Consider the following 15,003-nt stretch of genomic DNA (forward strand, 5'->3'; position numbering starts at 1 on the left):
GGAGCAAAGCCGAATCGGCGGCGGGGTGCCGCGCTTCTGAGGCTTTGCTCTGGCAAAGCCTCAGAGGCGCGGGACCCCGCTGCTGCTGTGGCTTTGCTCCCGGTGCCTCTGGTCTGCTGGGGACCGTCTCCAGCAGACCAGGGACACCGGGAGCAAAGGAGGCGGAGGGGCGCTGGGGTATAAGACGAAACCCTATCTTTTAACTAAAAAATTAGGGGGGCGTCTTATACACTCAGTCGCCTTATACGCCGGAAAATACGGTATATGAAACACATCAAAGACCGCTCTAAAAACATGTCTACTTTTGATATCAAGATATGAGAATTCCCGAAATTAAAAATAATCCATTGTCTTCTAAATTTACATTAATGGTGAATTTTTATTAACTTACTGAGCTGTTCAATGTTTTAGGTGGATTCAATATGCTACTAACAATTCAAACTTGCAAATATGCAACTCTTTCATCTGAATAATTAATCCTTTCACAGAAAGTACTGGATTGTCTCAGAGACCCACACCAAAACTTTTTGCATTAAAAGCTTAACATTAATTTCTGAAAAAAATAAGTAGGCCAACTGTCCAAACATTTTAAGATTACACTTAAAATTTAGTTATTGCTCAGTAGCACTCAATCCCAAGAGAAAGACAATTGTAAAACATTTCTTTGTTCTAATCCCAGATTTACTTTCTTGACTTGCAACAATTATATGTTATAGGCCAGCCTTTTAATTAATCAAATGTATATTTTTTCCTTTATGTTATTGAAAACTGTTCTTATTCTTCTACTAATTTTCTTTAAACGCACTGAAATATAGGATAATACATGAATGGACAAAAAACAGAAACTAAAAAGGAGGACAACAAAGACAGAGAGATCTCTCAATGATAATGGAACATACAACAATAAGACCATCTATGTATAGAATTTTACAAGAGTAATAAATAAAGGGAAATAGGGTCTTGGTACGTGCATGTTATACATAGACAATACTAGTGGCGCTATTTAAATAGAGAAACTTCCTTCATCAAATTGCGGCTTAAAGCAAAGCTAATAATTTATGGTAGATCTGTTTTATCACAGTTTTGATACACAGGTATAGTTACTTTAGACATTCTTTTTGGCTATCATAATTTTCTATCATAAAATTTCTTTTAGCTACTATAATAAAATATATTTACACTTCTATGTCACCTTTTTAATCAGAGGATCTCAAGTTATTTTTGCAATCTATTATTCAAATACTAAAATTCATTTGTGGTGGTGGAGGAAAAAACACTTAAAAAAAGATAGGCAGATGACTCTTCAGTAATGTCCAATGTTGCACAATCAGAAAAAAATAAAAATGAACCTAATTCTCAACACTCTGATGTAATTTCTGGGCTGCAGCTTATAAAGTCTAAGGGTTTATTCTTTATTATCTGATATTAAAATTACTTTCTATGTATACAGAAATATAGTAATCTGTTTTGTCGTTTATAATATAAGTGTTCAATTTTGGTACCAGAAAGACTGAGTTGATGAATTAACAATTATTTAGTGTTCAACAATACATCATGTACTACCCTGTAAATTCAGAACTTGCTTAAATTCAGTTTGGTAGAGGGAATGTTGGCCATGAAAGCAGGTACAATGATCTTAATTTCCCATCTGGAGAGCAAGAAGGGATATATTTTATACAAAGGATAAAAATTTCCAGTACAACCACATGCACTAAGACTAGGCAACATGTCACCAAAGGGAACTGCTTGAATCCAAGAATGCAGATTAAACCTATAACCTTTAAATAACTAGAAGAACTCAATGGGAGAGCGTAAAGAGAATCTGGGGCTACCCAAATGTTGTAAACCAGCTTCTGGACAACTGTGAAGAGCAGCAGAATTAACACTCAATAAACATAGAACTCCTAAAAGGGAGAAATCAGGAGTTAGTTTCAATAATGTTGTGATGGTCTTAGCTAAGACTAGTAGGGATGCCAGCTATGGGCCTAGGCACGTTGCAGACAGGGACTGCTTCGGCCGTCTGGACCAGCCCCAACTGGGGTGGGGTGGGGTGGGGTGGGGTGGGGGCTGCTTCAGCCCACCCATGGTGGACTGTGGGGCTGCTCCAGCCCACGAGTTAAACATCTTGTTTAAACGGTTAACCAAGTAAACAAGATTTTAAATCCCTAAGGACTAGGACGACCTTACAGCAAAACACACTGATCAGGTACATCCTGTTAAGTACACTCTGCCTGAGCAGCTGGAATTAATCCAATCAATAAAGCCTATGGCTCACTGCTGTGGGGAGGGGAGAAAAAGAGAGGAGCCCCCGCTGAAAGGCAGAGAGTCAGAGAACTCACAATTTCTTGTGATCTGAATGAACTAAGCTCCTTTCATGTGAGGAAGGTTTCTGCAGCTCCTTTCCCAGTAGATTCACTATACAGCAGAAAGCCTGTTTGGTAGTACTCCCAAATGTATTTACACTTTGCCCATTTCCCTATCTTTTAGTTTGTGTCCTTGGAACCCAGGATTTAAATTTCATTTAATGAAAATCATTTGGCTCTTCTCCATGCTTTTACTTCAAATCCTGAAGAAAATGTGAACCTTCCCCTCTCCCCCATTAAATAAAAGCATGGTATGCTAAGTAACACTCCCAAACTACCTGTAAAACAACTTTCCTAGATCCATTTATTCTTCTTGAATATTGTTGGGTATTTTTGGATCATTGCCATCATCTTATCTGTTATATCACATTTCTACACAGCTTCTCTAACTTGCAGAAATATTAAATCAATAGCTAAAATGGCATTCATAAACACTAATGCACCAATATGTTCAATGATTTACTCTATTTCAGGTACCAAAATTCAAAGTAAATGATATGATGTAAATATATCTTAAATAAATCCTGTTTCCAAGATCATATAAGGCACTAAAAATATTTACCGTGCATGTATTATTGATTCCAGAGTTCTACAATAGCTTTAGTTCCTTATCTTTTAAGTTACTCATTATATAATTTAATTCCCTTATTCCCCCCAAAATTAAACAGTTGTGCCTGAGCTGATGATACTGCCATAGAAACATCTGGTTGAAGAGGAGATATATAAGAAAAAGAGCAAGCCTCTCTTATTTTTATTGCTGTTAACCAAGAGATCTTATAATGGGATTTCTTTTGATTTAACTAAAGTGCTTTTTGGTTGCCGAGTTCCTTTAATTCTCTCTGAAGACAATAACTGTAAAGTCTCTTTAGCTTGGTCAAGTACACAAAGTGCTGACTCCGATGTCAAACCCACATCCCTGTGGGTAATCAGTGAAAATACTAATACTAATCTTCTGAAATAGTTGTTCAAGATGTGTTGCTCATATCCCGTCCAGTGTAGGTGTGTGCTCACCACATGCACCACCACCAGGAAATTTTTCCTGCAGTGCTATTCACACGGTCAGCTATTGTGCATCCTGAAGTCACACCCTATAGCACTAGCATATAGGGGCCTGCTGCCCTGCCATCTCTTCAGATCCTTCTTGCTGGCCAAGTCCAAAAGAGGTAGGAGAGTGGGTTTTGACATGAGCAACAGATCTCAAGCAATAACAGTTACAGAAGGCTAGTAAACATTTGTTCTTCGAGTGCTTGCTCACGTCCATTCCCATAGAGATGACATCCAAGCAGATGAAGGAGGTGAGTTCAGAGTTCAATGACAAGCAGAGTGTAGTAATGCCAAATCCAACAGAGTGATGATGCCAAATCCAGCATTATCTCTTGCCTGTTTAGTGATGAAATAGTGAGATGCGAAGATGGGGGCCTATGACCATATTGCCTCTCTACAATTGCTCCGGATGGGAACCTGTGCCACAAATATGGCTGAAGAAGCTTGCATCCTTGTGGAACTTGCCATCAGGGCCTGAGCATGGACTTTCACCTGATCACAGCATGTGCAGATACAAGAAGTGATGCATGATTATATCCTCTTGGCCGAGACTGGGAGACCTTTCATGATGTCTGCCATAGCCATGAAAACCTCAGTAGTTTTCCTAAACAATTTTGTCCTTTCTATGTAGAATGTTAGCACTTGCTTGGTGTCTAGTGACTGTAGCTCTGTTTCTGGCTATATGCATGCAGCTCTGGGTGGAAAACTGGAAGAAAGATGTCCTGGTTATTGTGCTGTGGGAGTGAACAGCTTGATCTTGTCCTTAAAGAAAACAATATATGGGCCACTGAAGTAAGAGTTCTAATTTCCACAACCCTTCTGGTCAAGGAGAAGGCCACCAGAAAGGCCATCCTCCAGGAAAAATTGAGTACAGAGCACATTGCCTAGGGTTTGAAGTGGGGACCTATGAGCCTTGATAGTACCAAGTTAGGCTCTGAGGGCCTTGTGGGTATAGCTGTCCAGACCCTGAAAGAAGCAGTTACAACACAAGAAACCATGGACCTGCTGTTTTCTTACACCAGGGGGGAGGAGGAAGAAAGGGACTGAAATAGTCTCAAGACATACTCTAATTGAATACACTGATAGCTGTTGTTACTTAAGCTGTGGCAAAAAGTCCAGAATACCCTGCACTGATGCTAGGGTGGGTAATACTCCTTTCCGCACTGACCAAATTGTGAAACTCTTCCATTTTCCCAGGTTGTGGTCCTAATGGTTGTCTTTCTATACCCTATAAGAGCTTCTTGAACTGCACCTGAGCATGTTAACTCTTGCTTGGGGTTCCCCAATGTAGCTGCCAGGTCATGAGACTAAGGGACTCAAGTTTCAGATGATGTAGGCATCCATGATCCCAGAGATGAAATCCAGAAACAGACATAGGGTGACTGGCATTTCCACTGAGAGCTATAACCTCAAACCTTAGAGACCAAGGCATGCCATGGTGCGAGGAAATGGGAAATGCCAATAAGTAGGTTCCAATTCTATTACAACTAACACTAAAGCTATAACAACAAACTATGAATATAGAAAGCTATATAAGCTTGATACAGGAAAAAATGGACTTAAGGATGTGGTGGGTTAGCAGCCCCCTAGAGCAACCTATGACATCAATGGACTCTGATGTGAACATAAAAAATACTGTTGCAACTACTGTCATATGTGCACCAAATCTTCTGCAACGTGAGCCAAGTGAGATATCTATAGAAAATTTATGATTTGCTGATTTTATTTATGCTATTCATATGCATGTATTATTGCTATATCTGATTTTATGAGAATTGGCTATTGCTAGTCAAGTGAATAGCAGCACTTCACTGACAATGCACCTCAAGTAGGGCCAACGCACATTGAAAGGAATCTGAATGTTAAGGCCAGCATATTGGCAATGGCTGCTGCCGAAAAAAGGACTGAATCATGCATGGATAGGTGAGTTCATGTGACATGCTCCATTTTTGGAGGTACTTTCACACAAAGAGAACTATGAAATTCCCATTGAATGTACAAAGGAATAAAGAGGCCCCTGGGGGTTCCTCCATCTTTGTCTTCATTCCTGTCTTCACTCCAGCTTATCACTTCTGAAGCATCTTTGCTATGAAATGAGCCCAAAAGGACAAGTGACCCATCCAAACAAAGCATGTATTCCAGCGACTTCTAAGCAAATTTTTCCATCTCTACTATAAGCCAGAGCAACTCCAGAGGGCACCAGAGCCAATCCCAACAGATGCCACTGAAGGAAAAAACTTTTTCTAGGGCAGTGTATGTGGCATGTATACACCTACTTTGGAAGAGATATGAGCAAACACTCAAAGAATGGCTGATTACTTCCCTCTTGGCTTAGACCCCTGATTATAATGTTCTGCTTTCTAAAATTTGCACGGAACACAGCTTTTCACCTTTCTTCCATATGCTAAGCATTCATTATGTCATAGAACAACAGGAGACTATCAATAAAATTTTTGAACACGTATATATACACCTTACCAAAACATGCTTCACCTCAGAATGTTACCATAGCTAATTGATCAAAAGTTTTTACGTAAGATAAATGCCATAACTCTAGTATTGGAATAACCAAATCGTGAGTCTGCTTAATTTTGTGGCTTGTTATAGAGCACAGGCAATTCACCCTGACAAAAGAAAACTAATTCTCTTGTGTTAGAAAAATCAGATCACGTTGCTTATTTACATCTAAATCTTGAGTGTAAATGTGTGTGGCAGGTCAAAAGTGGGTCAAATCAATGTTTCCAAAGTAACATTTCCCCTACATCAGATTTTTTTGAAGTGTTCTATAGTGTGATTTTCTTCATTATGGTCATGATGAGAAAGTGATGAAGATGGAACGTTAATCCCCTGTAGAAAAGGTCACAGCATTAAGCCTACCTGACTAGATTTTCATTGTCTCCAGTCCCCTTGCATGTAGCACATTCTGTTCTTAAATCCTCTGACTTGGGCTTCTTTTGTAGAACAGACTGTCTTTGCCGTCTTTCTCTAGGAATACGTTCCTATCACAGGAAAAAAAAAGGGGGGGGGAGAGCAAATATTTTCAATTATAGTACTGAAGGCAATATTACACACCTGAAGTTTAATATTTTTTAATCTAAGTTAAAAAAATACTCGATTATCCCAACCTCAGGCTTTTCTTCTTCAGGCACAAAGCTTCGTTTTCGTCCTCTAGTTCTCTACAAGAAAATATATTTAAAAATTAATGTAATTCAACACAAAACATTTTTACAATTAAATGTTCACAAGGGAAACACCTGCAGGAATTTGTTAGAACATGAACTATTGAAAGAGTGCAAACGTAACTACAATTGTAGATGTTAGAGCACTTTCCTTAGTCTTTTGGAAATACAGCAACAGCAAAAGAGTTTTATGCAACGTATTGGATTTGCAAGTGTGGATTCTTGTTCCAGAAAAAGAAATTTCAATGGTTTTCTTCTCAGACATATTCTAGAAAAATACACAAACCATTTATAGACTACTGCAACCTAACAAATACATAATTTACAGATATGTGGGGACAAACTACTTCTAAGAGTCCAATTCCTCAAACACATAAGCAAATACTATGCTAGATCTTCTAGCTCTAGTAAAGAGACTGTACTGTTATTTGAAACCTAACCTTGAGTATTTGATCCCTTTAGAAGAATATTTCAGTTCTGTTTTTGCTTCACTTGAACAGAGACATTCATACATTATGATTGTATCCAATATCTTTTATAGGCAGAGCCTAGTTCAACACATTCACTTATCTAACTCACCCATACTTCAGGAGAAGAGAGCCAAACACACAAAAATGTAAGCTTTTGAGATTTAACTAATTAAACTGCAGTGTGTATTAGAAGTTATCAGAATTTTGATAACGTAGCTATCATCTTGTAACAATGGAAAATTTTAAAATGTCCAGATCTTGACTTGCTAAGAAATTTTAAGCATTTTGTTCCTGAAGGAACAGGGGAAGGATTGCTTATGTATAAAAGGTTAAAAAATAAATCAGTAATAATTATTTCTTCTACAATTATAAAAATAGTAAAGTGTTGCGCTAGCACAGAGCTACAGTGGAAAAGCCTACAATAGATATGCATTGCCATGACAAGAACAGCCACTGTGGTAAACAATTTTAGAAAAGGAAAAGGAAAAAGGGAGACATTTTGAGGATTTAAAAAATAAACCATTACACAATTTAATAAAGATGTGTACTAGGAATATTAAATTTAGATTAATCAACTAATCAAATAGTTGATGGAATTTGCATAGACTAGTCAATTAGTCGATTAGGGTGCCTCCACCTTTGAAATGTAGTAAGAGCTGCAGGGGGCTCTTGTACATTTCAAAAGCAAAGCGGACAGGGAGCATGGGGCCAGCAGAGGACTGTTAAGGTCTCCCACTCACCCCGTGCTCCCCGCAGCACTTCTGCTTTTGAAATGTACAAGAGCTCAGCTCTTGCTACATTTCAAAGGCAGAAGCACTGCCAGTTCTCTGCTGCACCCTTGGCACCCCCTCATGGAGACAGTGCTGGGGGAAACAGCTCCCCTCAGCACTAGCACTATGCTTATCGGATAGTTGACTAGTCGTTTACATCCCTAATGTGTACCCGCTTTAAACATGACATCAATAAATATTAATCACTGTTTTGTTAAAATCATTTCCTTACCTTCCACTCTGACAATCTGATTAAAAATTTGGGCCAAATTTTGTATTCTATAAGCATTTCATTCCCCCCCCCCACACACACACATTTTTTAAAGTATTGAGGGGGCTAAAGTTAAACTCAAAATCTGCATCTAGGTATCTTTCCAATGTTCAAAAGTTCAGAGGAATCAGTGAGGTGAATGAATTTTGCTAGAACTCAATAGTGAGAAAAACAAAAGTATTCGTAGTCCTGAATATGAATTTAGAAGCCTAACTTCAGGCCTCTATTTTTGAAAATTTTTGACCTGATTCTTCTAATACACACAAAACACGCATTTATACTAGTTTTTTGTGTGTGACAAATAATGGTTCATATTCCATAACCATCCTAAACTTTTGTTTTTTTTCTATATACATAAAAATACATAAAACAGCATTGACTGTATGTAGAAGTATATTATACACAGCATTTTATTCTATATTTTCTTTATACTCCAAATATATTACAATACTATCACAGGCTGCAATTAATAGGAAATATAAATTCTATTGATAATACTATGCATGTTCATTTTCTCTTAGCTTAGCTTACTCAGAACAAATTAACATTTAAACTAATACATGCCAAAAATTAATCGACAAGTTCTATGCTATTAGTTGCATCTTTCCAAATCCAATTCATATTTAAATAAAGGAAATGTTTCTGTACTGGGGAAATTAAAAATGTTCAATGTTAACTAGGACAACTAAATCAGCTCCCCAAAACCTTTTGTCAAATTACAAAGCTTTAGATGTACGTGCACTGATGTGCATGGAGAAAGTGATGCCAAAAGCCATCAGGCAGATGTTCCTAAAGTGGGAGCATTAACTATATATCAACATTTACAAATACATATGGAAAGACTGAGCAGATATCTTTTTTAAATTATGAAACAAGTACTGAAAACAAACCATAGATTAAAGCACTCAGAATATATTTAAAAATGCAACATATTTAAACAGTGTGAATTTAATACCATCTGTTTTCATTGGCTACTAGCATATAACAGATGGAATGGTTATCACCAAAAGTGAAAACTATTCCAGCATTGCCAATTGACCGTAAAATATAATTTATTTAATTTAGTTTATACTAATAGCGCAAAGGAAAAAAAATAACTCTAATGGAACATAAAAGGTTTCAGTGATCTCCACAGCAACAAATGTTAAGGTTTCCAATCAAGTAAGCAAGTCACACACAGAAGTCCACCTTGGGAGAGTCACAACATTTCTCTCTCTTAAACCACAATATTAACTGTAACCTTCATGTGCTAAATAACTGGTATAAGCTGTACACCACCTTCCCCTCATTGCCCCTGGAAACCCTTTTTAGAAAATGAGAGAAAATGAAGCTAAGAAATTCAGGGATCATTCCAATAATCACCCTTTGATACTGCAAGCGTTAAAAAGAATGTCTTGACATACTGCTGGTTAGCTAGTTATAGCTAGCTGATGCAGCTGTATTACAGAACTGCAGGAAAGGAGGTTAAAATGCAAGGCCGTATAAGTAGGTCTACGCTTATGGGAGCATACAGAAGAGTACAGACAATGCACACGCAGCTAGCACAGGGATAGCAGTGTAGAAAGTGAGGCACAGGTTAAGGGAGTAAACTACAGATACACAGGAACCTTAGGGAATATAGTCTATACAGATCTATACATGCTCAAGCCGGGCTTCCCATGTCTATAGTGACTCAATATCTCCCACTGTCAAAGTTTTTCCCCTCTGCAGTGAAAGACTCCAAGAGCAGGAAAGGATCTAACAGCTACTCTCTGCTGAAACCTTTACCTGCTGCCTCCCTTCTGCCAGTCTTTCATTGCCATGTGTAGCTACATTCAACAGTGTGGACACAGCCTGTCTTTTACTGAAGACCGTAGCTTCAAGCATCCTATATGCTGCCACGAGTGTAGACAAGTCCTATCTTGATGCTTCCTGAGGTACCCAGGGTTGTGAAGAGCCTCACTACCACTGGGCTTTAGCATGAATGAGTCTTGCCTGTGCCTGCTGTGGATCAGTTCCCTGAAATCAACAGCCTCAGGCAACATAGGCAATATGTTCCAGGCCTCCACAGGCCTCACTCTCTCTGTACAGGTTAGCAACAGACATGCACCAATCCCCGAGTTCTCCAATCCATTTAGAATGCTCAGCTCCTATTCCACTGAACACTAACAGAACTCTTACAGACACTGTTACCAAAGTAACAGGACACACAAGTTTGTAAGAGTCAACTCAGGATCACCACATTGCTTAACAGCAAGATTATTATTATTATTATTATTATTATAGAGATATACAGATATAGTGAAAACAAGAATAAGTTTATGGTTAAAGAGCAGGGAATCAAGAGGCAGTAAGAATATCAGAAACAAAAAAAAGGTTATTTATCTTATATAATTGTTCTTGAAAATCTGTTGATCATGTCCATTCCAAGGAGGTGTGTGCGCGCAGACTATATGAATGTGAGAAGGCTTAAATTCTAAAGATAGCCGTTGGGTAAGCACTGCAGTCCCCATGGAGTGGTGCCCGTACGTAGGTGAACATAGGTCCCTGCGGACCAGTCACCTATTCAGTTCCTTCTTGACAGATACTCTGTTAGAGAGGAGATGAGCGAATCTTGGAATGGACATGAGCAAAAGATATAAATGGAAAAAAGATATAAATCCTCAAACTTCAGGGAATAAGCCAACACTGTTTAAGGAAGAAACACTGTTTAATGCACATTTTATTATGTAATTCCCACAGTGGTTTCTTGCACCTTTTACTGAAGCATCTAGAATTGGCCATTGTTAGAGAAAAAGACTTGGGACCATTCTGACTGTTGGTTTGATTGATATGGCAGTTACGTTCCTGTACTGTTGCTTAAAATCAGAGAAAGCTAGAAATTTCAATCCTCTCTTGTCTTAGTATCCTATCTTCAGGGGCAGATATAGGGCAGGGTGAACGGGGCGGCTGCCCCGGGCCCCACTCTTCAAAAAGCCCTGCGCATGCGCTTAGCATCACTGCGCATGCACCGTGGCAAAGGGGGAGCCCCGCAAAACGGTCATCTGCCCCTGCCTATCTTAAGAAGGAAAAATAATTTAAGTTTTAAATATAAAGTTCTGTATTTTTAAGTTCTGCACATGTAAAATAGTTCTGTTCTGAAAAAAAGTGTAAGTAAAAATACCAGCTCATACTCAATATATCTGAGCCATGGGTGTATTCAGAACTGGATGTGTATTCAGACAGAAAGATGTATCCACGATGCAAGTCGCGTAACCACCACTGAAGAAATGAACCAGACCACAATGTCAGTTGCATCAAGGGCAGAATGTAGCACTGTTTTGGCTACCAGTTGTCTTTCCTATATGACAGCAATGAACTTATCACATTGTGACTGTAGGAGCTGATCAATAAAATTGTCAAGTTTCAAATAGTTGATGTAGTTGCACTTTACCTGTAAGGCTTGATAAGTAGCGTTTCGAAACTGAAGGATGGCTGCGATATAGGCTCTCTTTCCAAAGAAGGCCAAGTGCTTGCACTCCCTATCAGAGGGTCAATCACACTTGGTCCACAACTATGAATTTGGAGGGAAGATGGGAAAAAATAAATTCCACTTTCCTACCTTGAACACAATATTTTTTATTTGCCCACTTTCAACAGCGATCATCAATTCTGAGGTCTGCCATATGGTATTGTATGAGTGAGTATGTGTGTGTGGGGGGGGGGGGAAATCTAGGAGAACCTCATTGATGGGGAACACTATTTTAGAGGTTGAGGAAGTGTGTAATATAGCAAAGAGTTTGTAATGGGTGTCCTAGACTTGTAATGTACCTGCAGAATATTAGCAAACTTTTTTGCCAAATCTGGGAAAAGATGAAAGTCACTGGCTGTATACTGTGGCAAGAGGAGAATATGCTTGTCCTTGGAATCAGCTCTTCCTTGATTCCATTCTCCTGCTCCTTAGCAATTTCCTGTGGGGGGCTACAAGGTTCTGGACATGGTATCAGAAAACAAACTTCTTAGGAGCTCAAGAGAAAGACTGGGAGCTCAAGAACTAGGGGGTCACCAAATGAAATTAATGGGTAGCTGGTTTAAAACAAACAAAAGGAAGTATTTCTTCACACAATGCAGTGTCAACTTGTGGAACTCCTTGCCAGAATATGTTGTGAAGGCCAGGACTTTAAAAGGGTACCAAAAAAAGAGATAAAATTCATGGAAGGTAAGTCCATCAATAACTATTAGCCAGGATGGGAAAGAATGGCGTCCCTAGCCTGAGTTTGTCAGAAGCTAGGAATGGGCATTGGGATGGACCACATGACGACTACCTGAGGCACCTGGCATTAGCCATTCTCTATTGGGCTAGATGGACCTTTGGTCTGACCTCGTATGGCTGTTCTTATGAAAAGCATGGGGGAGATATGCAGCTCACAGGTCCTAGTATGGATACCGGGGTCATGGAACAGAGCTCGATCTTGGTGTTCATGGGTGGCCTAACCAAGGTGGTGGGGCTGCCTGAAGACGTATTCAAGGAGCCTATTCATGGTAAGGATGTTAAGGAGGTAAGCGGGGATGGGGGAGCAGTAATGGTGCTGGGGGAAGCCAGAGTTCCTCCCCCAACACTGTCTCTGTGGTGTATGGAGTGAGGGAGGGGATGCAGAGGCACAGCAGTCTGGGCCTGCTAGGTATTTGGCTATCAATACAACTTGTATTGACTACACAATCAGTCGATAAAGGGAGGCAACTTACAGAGCCACAGCGGGGGTAGCACCCGGAGCCATGCCAGCTCGGGGACCGCTGCAGCTCTGAATTTTAAATGTAGTAAGAGCTGTCCAACTCTCTGCAGCCAGCCGGCTCTTACTACATTTAAAACGCAGAGCTTCAGAGGGGGTAGGTCCGGGACCCTGCGTGAGCTGGGACTGAACAGTCCCTGCTCACGACGGCTCCCGGACTGCTGCACCTCTGCATACCCTCTCCGCCTCCGCCCTCTTTCTCCCCCTCCCCCCACCCCACACACACCATGGAGACAGTGCTGGGGGGAACAGGAACTCCCCCAGTACCACTCCTTCTTCCTCACTGATACAGTGGGAGTGGGGAGCTAGTAGTTGACCACTCCAGTAGTTGCTTACATCCCTAATTCACAGTGGGCACCATAGGAAGCATGAGAGGAGTAGCAGGAAATGATCTCATCTGACTCGCAGACTACTCACTCAAAGGTGAATATGGACAGCATTGGACTGCAGAAAACTCCTGCACTAGGAGGAGCCTTGGTGTCAAGATCCCAGTGCTGAGAAGATGAGACTCCGGTATATCAGATAGTTGGAGGGCTCTTGAGTGCCAGAATTTGGGGTAAGCTGACTGATCCAGTGCCCCTGGTAATACAGAGAGTGCTGAGTACCTCCCCCATACCAACCACTGTGACTCAGTGCCTGTGCTCATCAGGTCCTTAGGTGCATCAACATTACCTGCCATTTCAGATCTCTGTGATGCAGGGGTACCAGATTGGGATTGTCTCAGTGGAGATCTTTTGCAGCTAGCTCAGAGCTCATTCTGGGGACTTCCTGCTCTCTTTTTCAATTACTTATAAGAGAGATCCACAGCTAACTCCATTGACCCAGAATCCCAGGGTGTTGAGGGGTGTGGAGAGACTTTTCTCTGCCAAATGATTGTTGCTGTAAGACTAGGTAGGGTTGGAGGGTTGTCTCCATGAAGATGATCTTCTGTAGACCCTGTCTTCTCAAGACCTGAGTCTAAGTTGCTGGCAGCAATCACACTTCTGTGGAATGTGGCTTGCTCCATGGGAACATATGAAGCAAGAGTGCTTGTCTGCCTAAGGAATGGGTTCCTTTCAGGAGAAGTACTTCTTGAAGCCTGGTGAGTTGGGCAAACCTTTTAAGCGGGAAAAAGGAGAAAAATTAAGTATTTTTTTTCATTGGGGTAGAGAAGAATAAAGAAAACACTACACTAAGGATATGCCCACTGTATATCTGTGCCACCGTAAGGTCTCCTTTGTAGTCATTCTATGTCAATAGGAGAGATCTCTCCTACTGGCATAATGAAACCATTTCCCAGTGAGTGTCAGTAGCGATGTTGGCAGGAGAGCATCTCCTGCAGATAGCATCATCCACATCAGCAATTCTGTATGTGAAACTTTTGTCAGTCGGGGGAAGGGGTTGATTCTGTACATCCTGACCAACAAAAGTTTTGCTGACAAAAGTGCTACTGTAGACAAACTCCAAGACTAGGGAGACTAACTCCTAGAAATGCTAAAGAAATTAGCCATCACAAACTGACCACTAATAAATAGCTCCATCCTTAGCTAGGGGGAGTTGAGAAGGAGCGGGGGGGTGGGGGTGGGGGGGTTGCCCAGGGTACAAGGAAACACAGTATCTGTGTGAGCCCAACAGCAAAGTCCTCCAGTCAGCAACAAAGGGACACAAGTGAAGTTGAGCACCCACAGGGACAGGACTCAAAAAAGAAAAAAAAAAACTTTTAGTGCTTTTAAAAAAATAAGTATGATCTCTGCATTATCAAATGTTGCTATGGCTAGGTGAACTGATCATTCTAATCCATGCTTGCACATGGATGTCTCAAAGACATCCTTTAGCAATGAGTTGCACGGTCTAGTTTAGTCTATCATTTTGAATTCACTACCTTTCAAAACAGATTTAACATTCCTTTTTTCTTATTTTAGGAAGCTAGGAAAGCATAAGTTCCTGACCTACTTCCTCGTACCATTCATTATTTTATTTTGTCTCATCCTCTTATTTACCTCCTTTCTAAAGTAAACAATCTCTTTTCATATTGCACTTTGTCTATAGTCCTTATAACTGTTCACCCTTTTCTGAATCCCCTCTAATTCTGCACTCTCCTTTCAGAGACAGAGTGGTCATTCCTGAACACAGTATTCTACATAAGGCTGTACCATTAATTTATATACTGTATTCAATT

General features: G+C 40.2%; 1 protein-coding gene across 5 annotated transcripts in view; it reads right to left on the bottom strand.

Annotated features, from left to right (window-relative positions):
• PHF14 (PHD finger protein 14) overlaps positions 1-15,003 on the bottom strand; it is a 380,891-nt gene that overhangs the window by 210,046 nt on the left and 155,842 nt on the right. For all 5 annotated transcript variants that reach the window (XM_075922308.1, XM_075922310.1, XM_075922309.1 and 2 more), the window contains 2 exons: positions 6,533-6,583; positions 6,285-6,406 (listed from right to left, as the gene is read on the bottom strand). In XM_075922308.1, coding sequence (XP_075778423.1) covers positions 6,285-6,406; positions 6,533-6,583 — 173 coding nt within the window. The remainder of the gene's footprint in view (positions 1-6,284; positions 6,407-6,532; positions 6,584-15,003) is intronic.

The sequence above is a fragment of the Pelodiscus sinensis genome, chromosome 2, assembly GCF_049634645.1.
Source record: "Pelodiscus sinensis isolate JC-2024 chromosome 2, ASM4963464v1, whole genome shotgun sequence".
NCBI classification, from domain to species: domain Eukaryota; kingdom Metazoa; phylum Chordata; order Testudines; family Trionychidae; genus Pelodiscus; species Pelodiscus sinensis.